Raw genomic sequence first — 15,464 nt, 5'->3', positions numbered from 1 at the left:
ATGAACTGGGCTTGTTTAGTTTGGAAAAAAGAAGATTAAGGGGGGACATGATAGCGGTTTTCAAATATCTAAAAGGGTGTCACAAGGAGGAAGGAGAAAATTTGTTCCTCTTGGTTTCTGAGGACAGGACAAGGAGTAATGGGCTTAAAGTGCAGCAGGGGAGGTTTAGATTGGACATTAGGAAAAAATTCCTAACTGTCAGGGTGGTCAAATATTGGAATAAATTGCCAAGGGAGGTAGTGGAATCTCCCTCTCTGGAGATATTTAAGAACAGGTTAGATAGACATCTGTCAGGGATGGTGTAGACGGAGCTTGATCCTGCCTTGAGGGCGGGGGGCTGGACTCGATGACCTCTCGAGGTCCCTTCCAGTCCTATTATTCTATGATTCTATGATCTGTGCCTTTGCAGGTATTGGGTGATTGCAGCTCTTCTTGTTTGCAGATCGCCATTTGTGGCCAATGCGAGCAGTGGGAAGCAGTGTCCTGGTCTGTGGCTAAGAAGACTTAAGATTATCCAATACCTACAGAAGTGTAGGTAAACATAGTGGTGGTGGCCTGCCAGGGACTAACCCTGGCAGGCTGCCTTTTTTTAATGCACACTTCTGTCTTAGAGTATATGCAACATGTCTCAGATAGCATGTAACTTGGATTCATCACTGAATTTGGTTCACTGAATGAATCATTAGCTTCCTTGGCCCAGGCTGGGTACTGACGGGGAGCACACAGTGTACGCTGATCCATGTTCCCCCACCCTCCTTGGGGTAAAATGCTGCAAATGTTAGACACACTACACTACACACTAGTGTAGGACTGGAAATCCCACCTAACAGAAACTAAAGATAGAGATGCTTTTAAGTAGGCCCATGCCGGAATTTCGCCAGGATTCCCTAAATTAATGTACCTACTCCTGCAAAACAATGTAATGGCATCCTGAAGTAGTCAAGATCTCAACTAAAATATGACACATTGTTAGAGCACCAGTTCAGGGGGATGGGTGACAACAGCTAACAACTTCTGGAAGCATATAAGGTGCTTCTTGGCAATGTCCTCATTGACCACTTCAGAGTAGGCTCTTCCACCTCAGAATTCCTCCAAAGGATGAATTCTAGATCTTCTCATATGAGGGAAGAGATTTGGGGAAGGAGGGGCATTTAACAAAAAAGCAAATACAAAGAGTAAAACAACAATTTACTTTGTAAACAATATCCTCTGTTCCTTATTACAAGCACAAATATTTGCATTTAAATAAGAATGTTCACCCAGAGCTTTTCTTTCTTTTTGATGCTCAAAGTAATTTTGCTCTGTTTAATTACATCATAGTCTATTGCTATGGAAATGACTGATGTCACAAATTCAATATTATCACTTAACAGCAGGATCAAGTAGGAGGAACAGATGGGCTGAGAGAGAGGAGCCTCAGCATTGTCAACTGTAATTAACAAAAATTAATTATTTTAAATACTTTCACAGTTTACACAAGATAAGAGTGTGTGATCAAATCGGCTTTCAAAGTGCAGTGCAGAAGGAGTGGCTTTCAGTGCCAGCTCTGTATAGTTCAAAGGGCTGCAGTAGCCACAAGAATGAAGCCAGTTACAATGCGAATAGCAATTTTATTTTTTTAAATTCCAGATTTCATAAGAGTAATGTCACAGCCATGAAAAATTATTTAAAAACAATTGTTAGGGGGAGGTAGGGCTCACATGGGACAATACAAGTTATGATTATTAACGTATAAAGCATTATCCATTACATAGCTTCAAAATATATGTATTATGGATACTGTAACAGTAGCCATTGTTATTAGCAAATGCTCACCCAGTCATGTGACAGGGAACCTCTGTAACCTTAATCCCTGATAGGTAACTGGGACCAGGAAATAAAAAGTTATCTCTTCCCAGTTCTCTTGCGTGCCACACTTTTATTACAGACCCCTCACACAGAATGTAATAAAAAGCTAGATGTAGCTAGAATCATAGAGTCATCCATTCCAGCCATTTAAATGTGTTGAATGAAGACAGGCATGAAGTTTAAATCCACATGCCAAACTTGTAAATTTAGGGGATCTGGAGACTCTAGTATAGAAGTATAACTGAGAGGGGATGCAAACACTATGTTTAAAAACAATTTGTTTTGTTGCATTCTACTAAAGTGGTTACAAAACCCCTGGCATTAACTGTGTCAGGTGCTCTGCATTCTTATATCCTCAGATTAGGGGGTTAATATAGTTTTTAGAATATCTACAGAAGATTAACCACATATTAATACATGAAGAGAGATTGCATGTATGTATTTATTTTTAATTATATAGCATTAAAGCATTATTTAAACAATAACCAAATGTACCCAAAATGTAGATGAGTAATTTGGGGCTCTGGTATATATACAAAAACCAGTGCTTCAAATGCAATGCTGCAACACATGTAGTTTACAGGAATCTTTAATAAATGCAACAGAGTTGGATATATTTTCTATGTCTGTATTTCACCCTTGATGAGGACAAACAATTGAACTGCTGAGAGTCATATGACCACAAATAGTTTCTGTCATTCAGCAGCTAGCAACATTTATCAATATGTGGACATTTGCCAAATGATCATCAGCTACACAAGGTCACATAAACCCGCTGTGGCCGAATGAATTGTGTTTCCGAAGAGGGCGGGATATTCTCCCTTCCCCATTATGTGTGGATAGTCTTCTGTGCTTGTTTTCAAGTGAGCTAATATCTCACTCACCTATCTGAAATTTAACTGGGATTTTTTTTTTAAAGTTGCATGACTTTCCATTGGCAGCAGAAACCTGATTTGGGGTCTAATTCAGAGTCCAGTGGAGTCAGTGGAAGTCTTTCCATTGGCATCAATGAGCTTTGGATCAGGTCCCTGGAAAACAGCCTGATATTTAAAAGGGACAAACTCCCAGGAGCTCTCCCAGAAATCTCTCAGAAATCAGCGGGACCTGCTGAATGTCCAGCACTTCTGAAAACCAGGTCACTGATTTAGGAGCCTACGTATTGACTTAGGATCTGAGGGTATGTCTACACTACAGCGCTAATTCGAACTAACTTAGTTCAAATTAGTTAATTAGAACTAAGCTAATTCGAATTAGCGCAGCTAGACTTAAAAACTAGTTCGAATTAGCGTTTTGCTAATTCGAACTAGCATGTCCACATTGAGTGGACCCTGAGCAGAGGTTAAGGATGGCCGGAAGCAGTGCCGGCAGGGCATCAGATGAGGACTTAGAGCGTGGAGCTGCTGTCTCAGGCTAGCCGAGGGCTGTGCTTAAAGGGTCCCGACCCCCACCCCGGACAGACAGTTCTCAGGGGTGCCCCGCTTGCAAAGCAGTCCTGGCTTGGATTGCCCGGAGTACCCACACTTGGCACATCACAGCACTCGGCCATCAGCCCGGCTGCACTTGCCGCAGGCTGCCATCTGGGGAGAGGGGGAAATTGGGAGGCTGCAGGAGAGCTTCCACCCCCAGAAGCCCGCAGAGCCAGCCCAGTCCTCCCCATCGGGGGCTCATACCCCATTCCTCCCTCACCTCCTTCCACTTACCCTTCCCTAGCCCCCCTTCCTGAGGTACAAAATAAAGAAAACGTGTGTTCAAAAATAGAATCTCTCTTTATTGAACAAAACTGGGGGACACTGGGAAAAGGAGGTGGGAGAGGGAAAGAGAGAGGGTGGGAGAGGGGAGGGCAACTACAATGATCAGGGGTGTGGAACAGGTCCCATATGAAGAGAGGCTAAAGAGACTGGGACTTTTCAGCTTAGAAAAGAGGAGACTGAGGGGGGATATGATAGAGGTCTCTAAAAGTATGAGTGGTGTGGAGAGGGTGCATACAGAAAAGTTCTTCATTAGTTCCCATAATAAAAGGACTAGAGGACACCAAAGGAAAGGAATTGGTAGCAGGCTTCAAACTAATAACAGAAAGTTGTTCTTCACAAAGCAAAGAGTCAACCTGTGGAACTCCTTGCTGCAGGAGGCTGTGAAGGCTAGAACTAGAACAGAGTTTAAAGGGAACTTAGAGAAAGTCATGGAGGTTGGGTCCATGGAGTGCTATTAGCCAGGGGGTAGGAATGGTGTCCCTGGCCAAAGTTTGTGGAAGGCTGGAGAGGGATGGCACGAGACAAATGGCTTGGTCACTGTCTTTGGTCTATCCCCTCCAGGATCCCTAGTGTTGGCCGCTGTTGGCAGGCTACTGGGCTAACTGGACCTTTGGTCTGACCCAGTACGGCCATTGTAAGCTCAGGGCTCAGGGTCGGGGGTCTCAGTGGACCATCTTGATTTTCATGCAAACCTGCTCCTGGGTGGCCAGGCTGGCAGCTCTCCTGCCCTAGACGGCCACTTTCCTGTGCCTAGTGCAGAGATCGTGGACGAGGTCCACGATATCTGCACTGGACCAGGCGGGTGCCCGCCTCTTGTGGACCAGGGCAGGCTCCCGGGAGCCGCCAGCCTGGTTCCGGGAAGAGGGGGAGGGCTGGGGGGCATCGGGTGGCTGGCTAGCGCCGTGCCAGGTGCAGGGTCTGCTGGCTGGGTGCTGGCAGGCTTGCACCTGGCACGGGCACCGTAGCCAGCCCGTGCCCCTTTAGGAGTCCGGGGCCGGGAGGGGGGCAATAGAGTTTCTCTGGTGTTGGCCAGAGTGGCCACCAGGGAAAGCTGGGGAGGGCTAGCCTCCCACTAGTTCGAATTAAGGGGCTACCCAGCCCTTAATTCGAACTAGTAAGTTCGAACTAGGCTTAGTCCTCGTGGAATGATGTTTATCTAGTTCGAACTAAGCGCTCTGCTAGTTCGACTTAAGTTCAAACTAGCGGAGCGCTAGTGTAGCGCCTATCAAAGTTAATTCGAACTAACATCCGTTAGTTCGAATTAACTTTGTAGTGTAGACATACCCTGACTTTCTAAAATCTTGGCCAAGATTGTTTGTAAACTAGGAGCCTCATCCAGAAACATATGGGTTACGTATGGAGAAGCATTACTGTGTTCTTGAAATCACTAAACACAAAGCAATGCTTCTTGTAGTGCTATTGTAAAGTTGACAGGCAGAACCAAATCTGGGGCCTAGGGAGCTCAGTGCATGAGCCTCTAGTGCTTGAGCTAAAAGTTAGCTTTGAGCTAAGGCTGTAGAGCACACTCATTCTCTCTCTCTCTGTAAAGTGATCTAAGCACCACTATATGGGACACTGAATCATATGCAGTAGGTGTGTGGATTACACTGTTAGATCACTGGATAAATTCCAACTGTCTGAAGCTGCCATGTAATATCCAGAAATTATACTATCTACAGGGAGTAGGGATGTTAAAAAAGTGTATTTGTGTAAACAAGATAGCTACTGAACTTTTTAGCAGTTATACATTTATATGCAGAGGGGCACAGGGGAACCGGTACTTGCGGGGAGCAGGCTCCTGCCTGCCTCCCCCCTCGCTGCTATCTCTCTATTAGAGGCAGCAACGTGGGGAGGGGGAAGCAGGCGGCTCCGTGAGAGCTGGTGCTTGTGGGGAGCCAGCTTTTAAGACAGTCCCTCCAAGCACTGCTCCCGCCTACCCTCCTCTTTCCCCCTCACTGCTGCTTCTGATACAGAGGCAGCAAGGGGGAAGAGGAGGGAATGCATGTAACCCTTAGGATTAACTGGTAAATCCAGGTTTATCGGTTAATCGTGTAAACAAGTATATGCTAACATCCCTAACAGACAGCACATCCAGGAAAATTATAGACATGTGATACAGGGGTAGCCTATTCATTTACCTGTCAAGATGAGATATGACTGTTTTTGAGATATCAGCTCCGGCCTCCTGCAGAATGCGAAGAATCTGGAAAGGTGCATTGCTGTTCCTGCCAGGATGAATTATAATGGGGCAGCCCAGCTGTGACTGAGCATGCGCTGTTGCCTGCAGCACTTTGTTTTCACTTTCAGTCAGAGGCCATGAGCAGCCAATTTCTCCTACCACACCACACTTGATGTTGGTTCCATCAGCTCCACTGAGTATCTCGTGCATGATAATGTCTGTAAGCTAACAAAAATAAAAAATAAATCCTTCTGTTAATGATAGTCTTTGTGTTGAAAAGTGTCAGCTATGGGCTACACACAAAGCTGCAGATTTTAAACCTGATTAGTGAACTATATCCAGCTTTCTGGGTACCCGCTCTTATAGTGGTTGAAAAATGGCTGACCAAGTGCAAGCTACACCAACAGCATAAGCCAGGTTTAAACCAAAACCAGAGCATGAACATAAAAGCTTGCACTGGTTTAACTAAGAGCAGGTCTACACCCAATAGTTGAAACAATATAACTGTATTTAACCAAGAAACTAATGCTTCTAAACTGATATAGTTAACTTGGCACAACTGTGTTGAAAAGCCCCAAATCAGGTTTTACATCTATGTAAGTTAAACCCATGAAACTTCTGTGTTCAGACAAGGTCTCAAGGTGAAAGTAAATACACATTATACCAGTAGAGAAGGAACAAAACTAGATTTTTTAAAGCTTGGGGAAGATTCTAGCTGTCAAGACCTAAAGAAGAACCATGAGGCCAAATCCTGCTCTCAGACGTGCCAAAATCAATCTGAAGCAACTCCACTGACTTCTGAATTGTAACCAAGAATAAACTTTGGTCCACACTCTTTCAGGGTAATTTTTTAAAGCAGCTTGTAATTCTGTAGGCACAGACAATAGCATGTAGATACCTGCAAGCATGGTCAGGTGGTTAAACTTCTTGATGCCATTATTTGCCCGCACAAAAACAGGCACACACATTTGTGTGCAAAACCAATGATAGAGACCTTTTAAATATCTGGCCCTGAATGTTTAATATCTAATCATTAGCTCAGGACATAGTAAAAACAAAGTGAACAAGGAGAGAGAAAGGATTGGCAAAGTTAATTTACTGTATTAACCTAGAAGCTAGTACCTTAAAACTAGAACACCAGGAAAAAAAACAAAAAATCCATGTCAAGTTGATCTGCTATTCATTCTTCCTCATTCTGTCTCCCCGGACATGGACACATAACACGATGGAGTAGATCTTCAGCTGTTGTAAATTGAACTTAATGGAGCTATGACAATTGAGACTAGTTAAAGATCTGCTCCAATACTTCTCCACTATAATCGTAAGCCTTTCAATTCATGCATACAACTGAACTGTCACAAGGATGGGTAACATGCACTAGAAACAGAATACAGTTCTTAGAATTCCTTATGGTTGTCAGAAGAACACCATTTGGGTTGCAACATTACCACACTTCGATCTTCAACAGGCTTTGGCAATCATGGCATGGATTGCTGGAGACACTAAATTCCTTCCTTGTTTAACCAATGTCAAAACTTATTTAGCTGTGTCCTAACAAAAGAGCTAGACCACAATGTCCGTACCAATTTCTCTATGGAATCATTGATCCTTTTTCGTTGCTTGGTCACTGCAGACATCTATATTCAACCAGTTATCTGTCAACATCTTGGCTTGGATTAATCAAGTCTGGAATGGACTTCTGACTACACTGAACTCTGAAAGACAGCTTGAAAGCTTGTCTCTCTCATCATCAAAAGTTGGTCCAATAAAAAGGTACTACCTAATGCACGTCGTCTCTTTATTATTGTGGGACCAACATAGCTTCAACAATACCACATACTCTTCACTCTTTAAGTCACCAGTGGTCCATGGACCACAATTAGGAAACTTTTACTCTATGGCGCTATTAAAATTGACCTGTCTTGCTGGATGTCTAAATCTAAACTCACTCATAATTTTGAGAAATTGCACCAGTGGAAACAATTTGGTCCAGTTCTTCAGCTGCCATAAATCATTAAGATCAATGAAACTACAGAATCCTAGAAATGGAGGGGGCCTCAAGAGATCATCAAGTCCAGTCCCTTGCCCTCATAGCAGGACCAAGAGGCTGTCAGTGGGTTGGATTTGCCCTGCCAAACCACCAGATCAGGCCCACAGCCACCTCGCCGGAATCCTTAGTCAGAGAACAAACAGCTCACTGTTTAAAAAGCCAGCTGTTCTCCACTCTGGATGGCTGGGAAGGGAGGAGGGAGAATGTCTCATGATGTTCCCACCCCACACCCCAGCAAAATATCTCATTTCCCATTGGCCAATCTCTCAGTTTCCAGCCAACAGGAACTGAGAATTTTTACTGGGAGCAGGGGCAGTATGAGAAGCTTTCTCCCTCCCTTTCCCACTAAACCTCCCCATCATGCCAGGAGCAGAGCCATGTGGAGCAACAAGCAGCCTGCAGCAATCTGCTTCAGGTTTCTGCAGGTAAGCATTTCCCAGACAGAGCCTGCCTCTGGCACCCCAGCCCTTCTCTCCACTCTGATTACCTGCCCCAGGCCACCATTCAAACCCTCAGAACTCTTTTCCTCTTTCTCCCAAGACACAACCCCCTCCCAGACCTTGCACCCCCAAAGAACTCCTCCCCAGGTCAAAATCCTCTCCTGAACCGTACAGCCTACTAGACTGTGCACTCCAAGTCCCTGCCCCAGATCACAGCCCCCTCCTTCATCCAAACTCTCTTTCAGACCCCCCACTGCCTCCTCACACCACTTCCCTATCTCAAGTTCACTTCTGCACCCAACCTTCAACCCAGACTGCACCCCCCCCCCCCTCCACAGAAATGCAGCCCTTGGCCACTTTCCAAAATCTTGGAATGCCTCCCCCCCATTAAAAATTATTCCCCACCCCTGGTCTAGATCACCCTAGATAGATGTCTATCCAACTTGCTCTTAAATATCTCCAGGGATGGAGCTTTCACAACATCCCTAGGGAATTTATTCCAGTCTTTAACCACCCTGACAGGCAGGAAGTTTTTCTTAATGGCCAATCTAAACCTCCCTTGCTGCAAATTAAGCCCATTGCTTCTTGTCTTATCATCAGACGTCAAGGAGAACAATTTCTCCCTCTTCCTTGTAACACACTTTTAGATACTTGAAAACTGTTATAATGTCCCCCCTCAGTCTTCTCTTTTCTAAACCAAACAAGCCCAATTCTTTCTGTCTTCCTTCATAGCTCGTGTTTTCTAGACCTTTAATTATTTTTGTTGCTCTTTTGTAGATCTTCTCCAAATCTTTCTTGAAACTTGGTGCCCAGAATTGGACACAATACTCCAACTGAGGACTAATCAGTGCAGAGTAGAGCAAAAGAATGACTTCTTGTGTCTAACTCACCACACTCTTCTTAATGCATCCAAGAATCATGTTTGCTTTTTTTGCAACTGTGTCACACTGTAGACTTATATTTTAGCTTGTGGTCCACTATGACCCCTAGGGTATGTCTAGACTACATGGCTCCGTCAACGGAGCCATGTAGATGAGTTTACTAGACATAGCAAAATGAAGCGGCGATTTAAATAATCGTCGCTTCGTTTACATCAAACTGGCCGTCGTGCTGTGCTGACGATCAGCTGATCCGGCACAGTGGGTAATCTAGACTCTCTGCGGTTGACAAAGGAAGCCTTTGTCGACCACTCTGGTAAACCTCGTTTCATGAGGCATACCAGAGCGGTCGACAAAGGCTTCCCGTGTCAACCGTGGAGCGTCTAGACTTCCCACTGTGCCGGATCAGCTGATGGTCAGCACAGCACGGTGGCCATTTCTGCAGTACTCTTCCCAGACAGTTACTTCCCATTCTGTATGTGTGAAATGGATTGTTCCTTCCTAGATGGAGTACTTTGTATTTGTTCTTATTAAACTTCATCCTATTTACCTCAGACCACTTCTCTAGTTTGTCCAGATCATTTTGAATTATGACCCTAGTCTCTAAAGCACTTGCAACCCCTTTCAGCTTGGTATCATCTGTAAACTTAATAATCATACTCTCTATCCCAATATCTAAATCGTTGAAGAAGATATTGAACAAAATTGCTCCCAAACCAGACTCCTGTGGAACTCCACTTGTTATGCCCTTTCAGCATGATTGTGAACCGATAATAACTACTCTGTGAGAACGGTTAACCAGCTAGTTATGCACACACCTTATTGTAGCCCCATATAGGTTGTATTTTCCTAGTTTATTGATAAGAAGGTCATATGAGGCCATATGAAATGCTTTACTAAAGTCTAGGTATACCACGTCAACTGCTTCTCCCTTATTCACAAGACTTGTTATCCTATCAAAGAAAGCTACCAGATTAGTTTGACAAATGTGTTCTTTACAAATCCATGCTGGCTATTACCTATCACTTTATTTTATTCCAGATGTTTGCAGAGGAATTCTTTAATTATTTGCTCCATTATCTTCCCTGGCACAGAAGTTAAATTGACTGGTCTGTAGTTTCCTGGGTTCTTATTTCCCTTTTTATAGATGGGCACTAGAGTTGCCCTTTTCCAGTCTGCTGGTGTCTCTCCTGATTTCCATGACTTTTAAAAGATAATAGTTAAAGGCCCAGATACCTCCTCTATCATCTTCTTGAGTTTTATAGTTAATACCTCGTATCAGCTTAAAAACAGCTGAATGGATATTTATCATAGTAATGTGCATGGATCTCACCTAGAGATGTCAAAATGTATTTATTTTGGTATACGTGTTCCTGCTGAAACATTAAGGCTGTGTCTACATTGGCATCCCTTTCCAGAAAAGGGATGCTAATGAGACACTTCGGAATTGCAAATCCGTGGGGGATTTAAATATCCCCCGCAGCATTTGCATTTACATGGCTGCCGCCTTTTTCCAGCTCGGGGTTTTTGCCGGAGAAAAGCGCCAGTGTAGACGCGATTTTCCGGAAAATAAGCCCTTTTCCAGAAGATCCCTTATTCCTACTTTCAAGGAAAAGGGCTTATTTTCCGGAGAATTGCGTCTACACTGGCGCTTTTCTCCGGCAAAAACCCCGAGCCGGAAAAAAGTGGCAGCCATGTAAATGCAAATGCCGCGGGGGATATTTAAATCCCCCGTGGATTTGCAATTCCGAAGTGTCTCATTAGCATCCCTTTTCCGGAAAGGGATGCCAATGTAGACACAGCCTAAGCGTTTTCACATTTACACATTGGGGGGAAGGAGGCAGGCAGGAACCAGTATGCGAAGGGAACAGGATATAATGTACAGGCAGAGAGAACAGAGGGACAGTTTGCAAATTGCTTATCAGTGCCACAATTATATATTTATTTCCTTTTAAAAAAACTTTTGGTGGTTCAGAGGGGACAGCTTAGTTGAAAAGAGGGACAAGGAAAATAAAGGGGACAACGGAGAGATACTATTTCCATCCCAGTATTTTGTAAAAAGAATTTTCACTGCTGTGCCAGGATGCTATACATACTGGCTGTGTCTAGACTGGCCAGTTTTTCTGGAAAATCAGCCGCTTTTCCGGAAAAACTTGCCAGCTGTCTACACTGGCCGCTTGAATTTCCACAAAAGCACTGACTTCCTACTGTAAGAAATCAGTGCTTTTTGCGGAAATACTATGCTGCTCCCGTTCGGGCAAAAGTCCCTTTTGCGCAATAGGGCCAGTGTAGACAGCTCAGATTTGTTTTGCACAAAAAAGGCCCGATCGCGAAAATGGTGATCAGGGCTTTTGTTGCATAAAAGCGCGTCTAGATTGGCCATGGACGCTTTCCCGCAAAAAGTGCTTTTGCGGAAAAGCATCCGTGCCAATCTAGACAATCTTTTCCATTAAAAGCATTTCCGGAAAATCATGCCAGTCTAGACGTAGCCACACAGTCATTTCTTTACTGCTAAGTTACAGTAAATCTGTACAAGAAAATTGAAATGCTGATAGATCCTAGTGGCAATGCTGGGTGCAGATACAATATAAACAAACACAATTTTAATTGTTTTCAAGCAGAGTATATTTAGATTTTTGTCAAGTTGTGCTTGAACAGTCATTGATCTCCTGTCATCTGTACATTATCTGTAGGGCAGTATTTCACTAAGTACTTGTTTGTACTTACCTGCTCCACGGACATAGCTTGTGTCTCAGAAGAATGAGTGTGATGCACATAAAACCCAGCCCCAGCAATAACGTGTACCCCAGTTTCCTGTGAAAGCTTCTTTAAAGTCTTCACATCTCGGCTGATACCCATGGTTGTGTTTTCCACAATAGTCCCACCACCTGCTGCTTTATACTGCAATAGCTCTTCCTTTACCGCATCTGTTTCCTGATACAGAAGAAGGTTCTCTTTATGGCTATAGGGATTCTGTTTAATCCAAAACAAGTTCTTCATTTCAATGGGCTCATCAGACAAAGTTTCTTGGCCTGAGGAAGGTGGGACATAACAGCAGGTGTAGTCCATTGTCAAGTGCTCATGGGTCATGGTGCAGCCAAGCTGACTTGGTTCTACAAGGCCCAATACAGTCTGTACCTTCCCACTCAATGAAGCCATTTTTCTTCTTATTTTAAAAGGAGCAAATCCAGATTCCAAACAAGCATTTGCTAGAAAAAAGAGATAGGGAAATAAAAGTGAATAAAGTTTTATAAAAAGCAACAAAGTTCCTATAAAATACAGAAATTTCATTCCCAATACCAATGTAGTTACAACATATTTTCAAATGTTTTGTCCAAACAAGTTTTAAGATTGAGTTTCCTTTATTTCCTTGTGAGAAACTATCCAACAGTTTAGTTTAGCAGGCTTCACTAGCAGGAAAATCTCCCTTATATTCAGCCTAGGTTTTCCTTATAAACCTTACTTCCGTTTATTCTGCTTTGGACCCCCTTATTGTTCATATTTTGGACAGCTGTTTAGAAAATGGAAAATATTAAAATATGCTTTGTTTACTTGTTTGTAATGTATAGAGAAAAAAATAATTAATGTCTTTGCACCCTGATATCCTACAGAAATAGTGACAGATTTGTTAGAAAAGAATAGGTGACCCAGAGGCAGATGGAGTAAACAGGCTTCACTGCAGATACTTGTTATGCCTTAGACACCCAAAGCCCCGGTCCAAGTGAGCAAAAAATTAACCACAGACATACTTTTTTTATCTTAGTTAGTACATACATACACTTATCAATTACTTCACACGTAAAACCCTAATTTAGTAAAATGAACACCCATATAATGCATAATCAGAACCATGTGATAAATACCATTATACCTGCCCTGTTGAGCATTTACAGCTTTTTAGCTGACATAAGCAGTTTTACATTACAAACGTCTTGAATCAGCAACTTACAAAGGGGGAAAGACGGAGCTGTGACCCTGAATATGTTTCCTAGCAGTTTGGAAGGAGGAAGATAACATACAGTTATAGACAATTAGTGTTCATTAGAAGTTACATCTTTGGTACAAGCTATATGATTATCTATCCCAAGCAAGCAGGAAAAGGAAAAAGGGGCATTAAAATAGGTTTATAAATCAATAAGGACAATGCCTGCCCATGCTGTACCCACACCATCATCGTAGCGATTACCCAGACCCCTTATTTAATCCTTATACACCCCACTAAGACTGAATTTGTAAGGTGGGATTCAAACTGAATATGACTGAATTTGTAAGGTGGGAGGAATAGGTTGGTGGTTTGAGCATTGGTCTGCTAAACCCAAGGTTATGAGTTCAATCCTTAAGGAGGCCATTTAGAGATTTGGGGCAAAAATTGTCAGGGATGGTACTTGGTCCTGCTGTGAAGGCAGGGGACTGGACTCAATGACCTTTCAAGGTCCCGTCCGGAGCTAGGCAATCTCCATTAAACTTTTATTTAATTAAAAAATTTATAAACAAAGAAGATAGCAGCCTTGCCAACTAGCTCACAAAGGGGGTGGCTCTCAAAAGAGCAAAGAGATGGCTATAGGAGAAGCATAAAAATGGAGCATTGCTCTTGGTACTTACTGTTGTGCTGGATAAGGCTATGTCTACACTACAAGCAAGGGGTATGATTCCTTGCTTGCATATACCTACTTGTGCTAGTTCTCATCTAAACTAGCATGCTAAAAATAGTGGCCATAATGGCATGGGCAGCAACAGAACATGCTAGCAGTCTCCAGTAGAAACCCACCTGAACTTCATAGATATGTTCTCTTGGCATCTAGGAAGTGTCACCATTGTCCCTGCTACCACAGCTATACTAGTGTTTTTAGCATGCTAACTCAATGAAAACGTATGTGAGTACATCTAGGCAAGCTGAAACTCACACCCTTAGCTCAGAGTATAGATGCAGGCTAAATGAAGAAAGATAGTTGTGTGAGAGTGGGGAGAACCAATAGGAAACAAGATCAGATAAACAGAGAGGTACAGGCTGTCCTCGCTATAATTCCAAGATACGTTCCAAAAAACTTGAACTTATAGCAAAACAACTTAAAGCGGGGAATTTTTTTCCTACAGCTGACTTCCATTTAAGCAAATTTGGGGGAGTGTTTCACACGACTTATAGCAGGGAATGGGAGGACTTAGAATGCATCAGTTCCTACAAACGTCAACGACTTTACTGTGGAACGGATGTATACCGGGGCAACTTATAGTGGAGATGCCCTGTAAAGATATATAGGAACCTGAGGGCAAGGAAAGTAAGTTTAAACTTGATGGTGCTGAGAAAGGGAACCCTGAACAATTCCTCTTTGACTCTGACATTTAGATTGGCATTAGTAGTTATGGGGGCTCCATTTGGCTCCATACATATATTTAGTTCTTTCACTGTTTCTTCATTAGTCAATCCCCATTGGATTCTTTTGTGGCTGTGAATATTCACTGAATATTTGTCAATTCCTATCTGGTGTTGTGAACCACATCAGGCAAGGGCCTGTGAAATTGGCAGAAAGCTGGACCTGAACCCTGCAGGAAGGTCCCCCTGGATTCTATGGGCAGCTGGAAATTGAATGGCAGATTCTAGTACTTTCCAGGGTGGACATTTTTATCAGATTATGTAGAGAAATGAATAATGCGACTGGCAAAACTATGTTTATTTTCTTGTTCAAGTCAATTATTTAAAACTGTTCACACACATTCAGTTAGTGTGACACAGATTTTCACAATGACAAAAAACAGCAGCATTATAGAAGCTGTCGGGGAAAGCTGGAGATTCTGTCAATTAGGCAGGAGGCAGTTGGGGCTGTTGGCACCCAAAGTGTGGAAAGAGTTTTGGAATTGCGACTGAGTCCACCAGTTGCGCTAGAGGACAAATATGACATTTCCATTACTCATCCCTTGAGCCATCCAGTATCCCAGCAGCATTTCTGCTGTATTTAGCACCCTGTCGTGTCATTGTCTGACACTATTTGTGAATTCCCACCCTTATATCCTAGTCCCCTTGTTCTTTGATTGTCAATTTTAGTTAGGTGGTTGTCATCTGAAATAAAGCTAAATTTAAAGTTAAATTTATATCAAGAGTTTTGCAAGGAAAAAAAAATCACATTCAAATTGAAGGAAAACATCACAACGTACTGTGGTAAATGCAATATCCCAATAAGACAAATGTTTCCTTTTCAAGGGCAACCACTCTATAATCATTTAGGACTCTCTACTCCCTAGCAGCTGCCACATTTTGTAAGCTTGAGCCGCCAACTGTATATACTTGGCATCAAGGCTGACTATTACTTGCTGGATAATTTC

The 15,464-nt window shown here is 43.0% G+C and overlaps 1 protein-coding gene across 2 annotated transcripts in view; it reads right to left on the bottom strand.

Moving 5' to 3' along the window:
- The window catches only part of PTER (phosphotriesterase related), a 45,288-nt gene that overhangs the window by 11,075 nt on the left and 18,749 nt on the right, over positions 1 to 15,464 (bottom strand). For both annotated transcript variants that reach the window (XM_075922450.2, XM_075922451.2), the window contains exons 2-3: positions 11,874 to 12,355; positions 5,738 to 6,003 (exon numbers count right to left, since the gene is read on the bottom strand). In XM_075922450.2, the coding sequence (XP_075778565.2) occupies positions 5,738 to 6,003; positions 11,874 to 12,305 (698 nt within the window). In that variant the 5' untranslated portion in view covers positions 12,306 to 12,355. The remainder of the gene's footprint in view (positions 1 to 5,737; positions 6,004 to 11,873; positions 12,356 to 15,464) is intronic.

This window comes from Pelodiscus sinensis, chromosome 2, assembly GCF_052426305.1.
Source record: "Pelodiscus sinensis isolate ZL-2025 chromosome 2, ASM5242630v1, whole genome shotgun sequence".
Classification (NCBI taxonomy): Eukaryota; Metazoa; Chordata; order Testudines; family Trionychidae; genus Pelodiscus; species Pelodiscus sinensis.
Note: the sequence above shows the minus strand (reverse complement) of the source record. Positions and strands in the feature narration are given on the sequence as shown.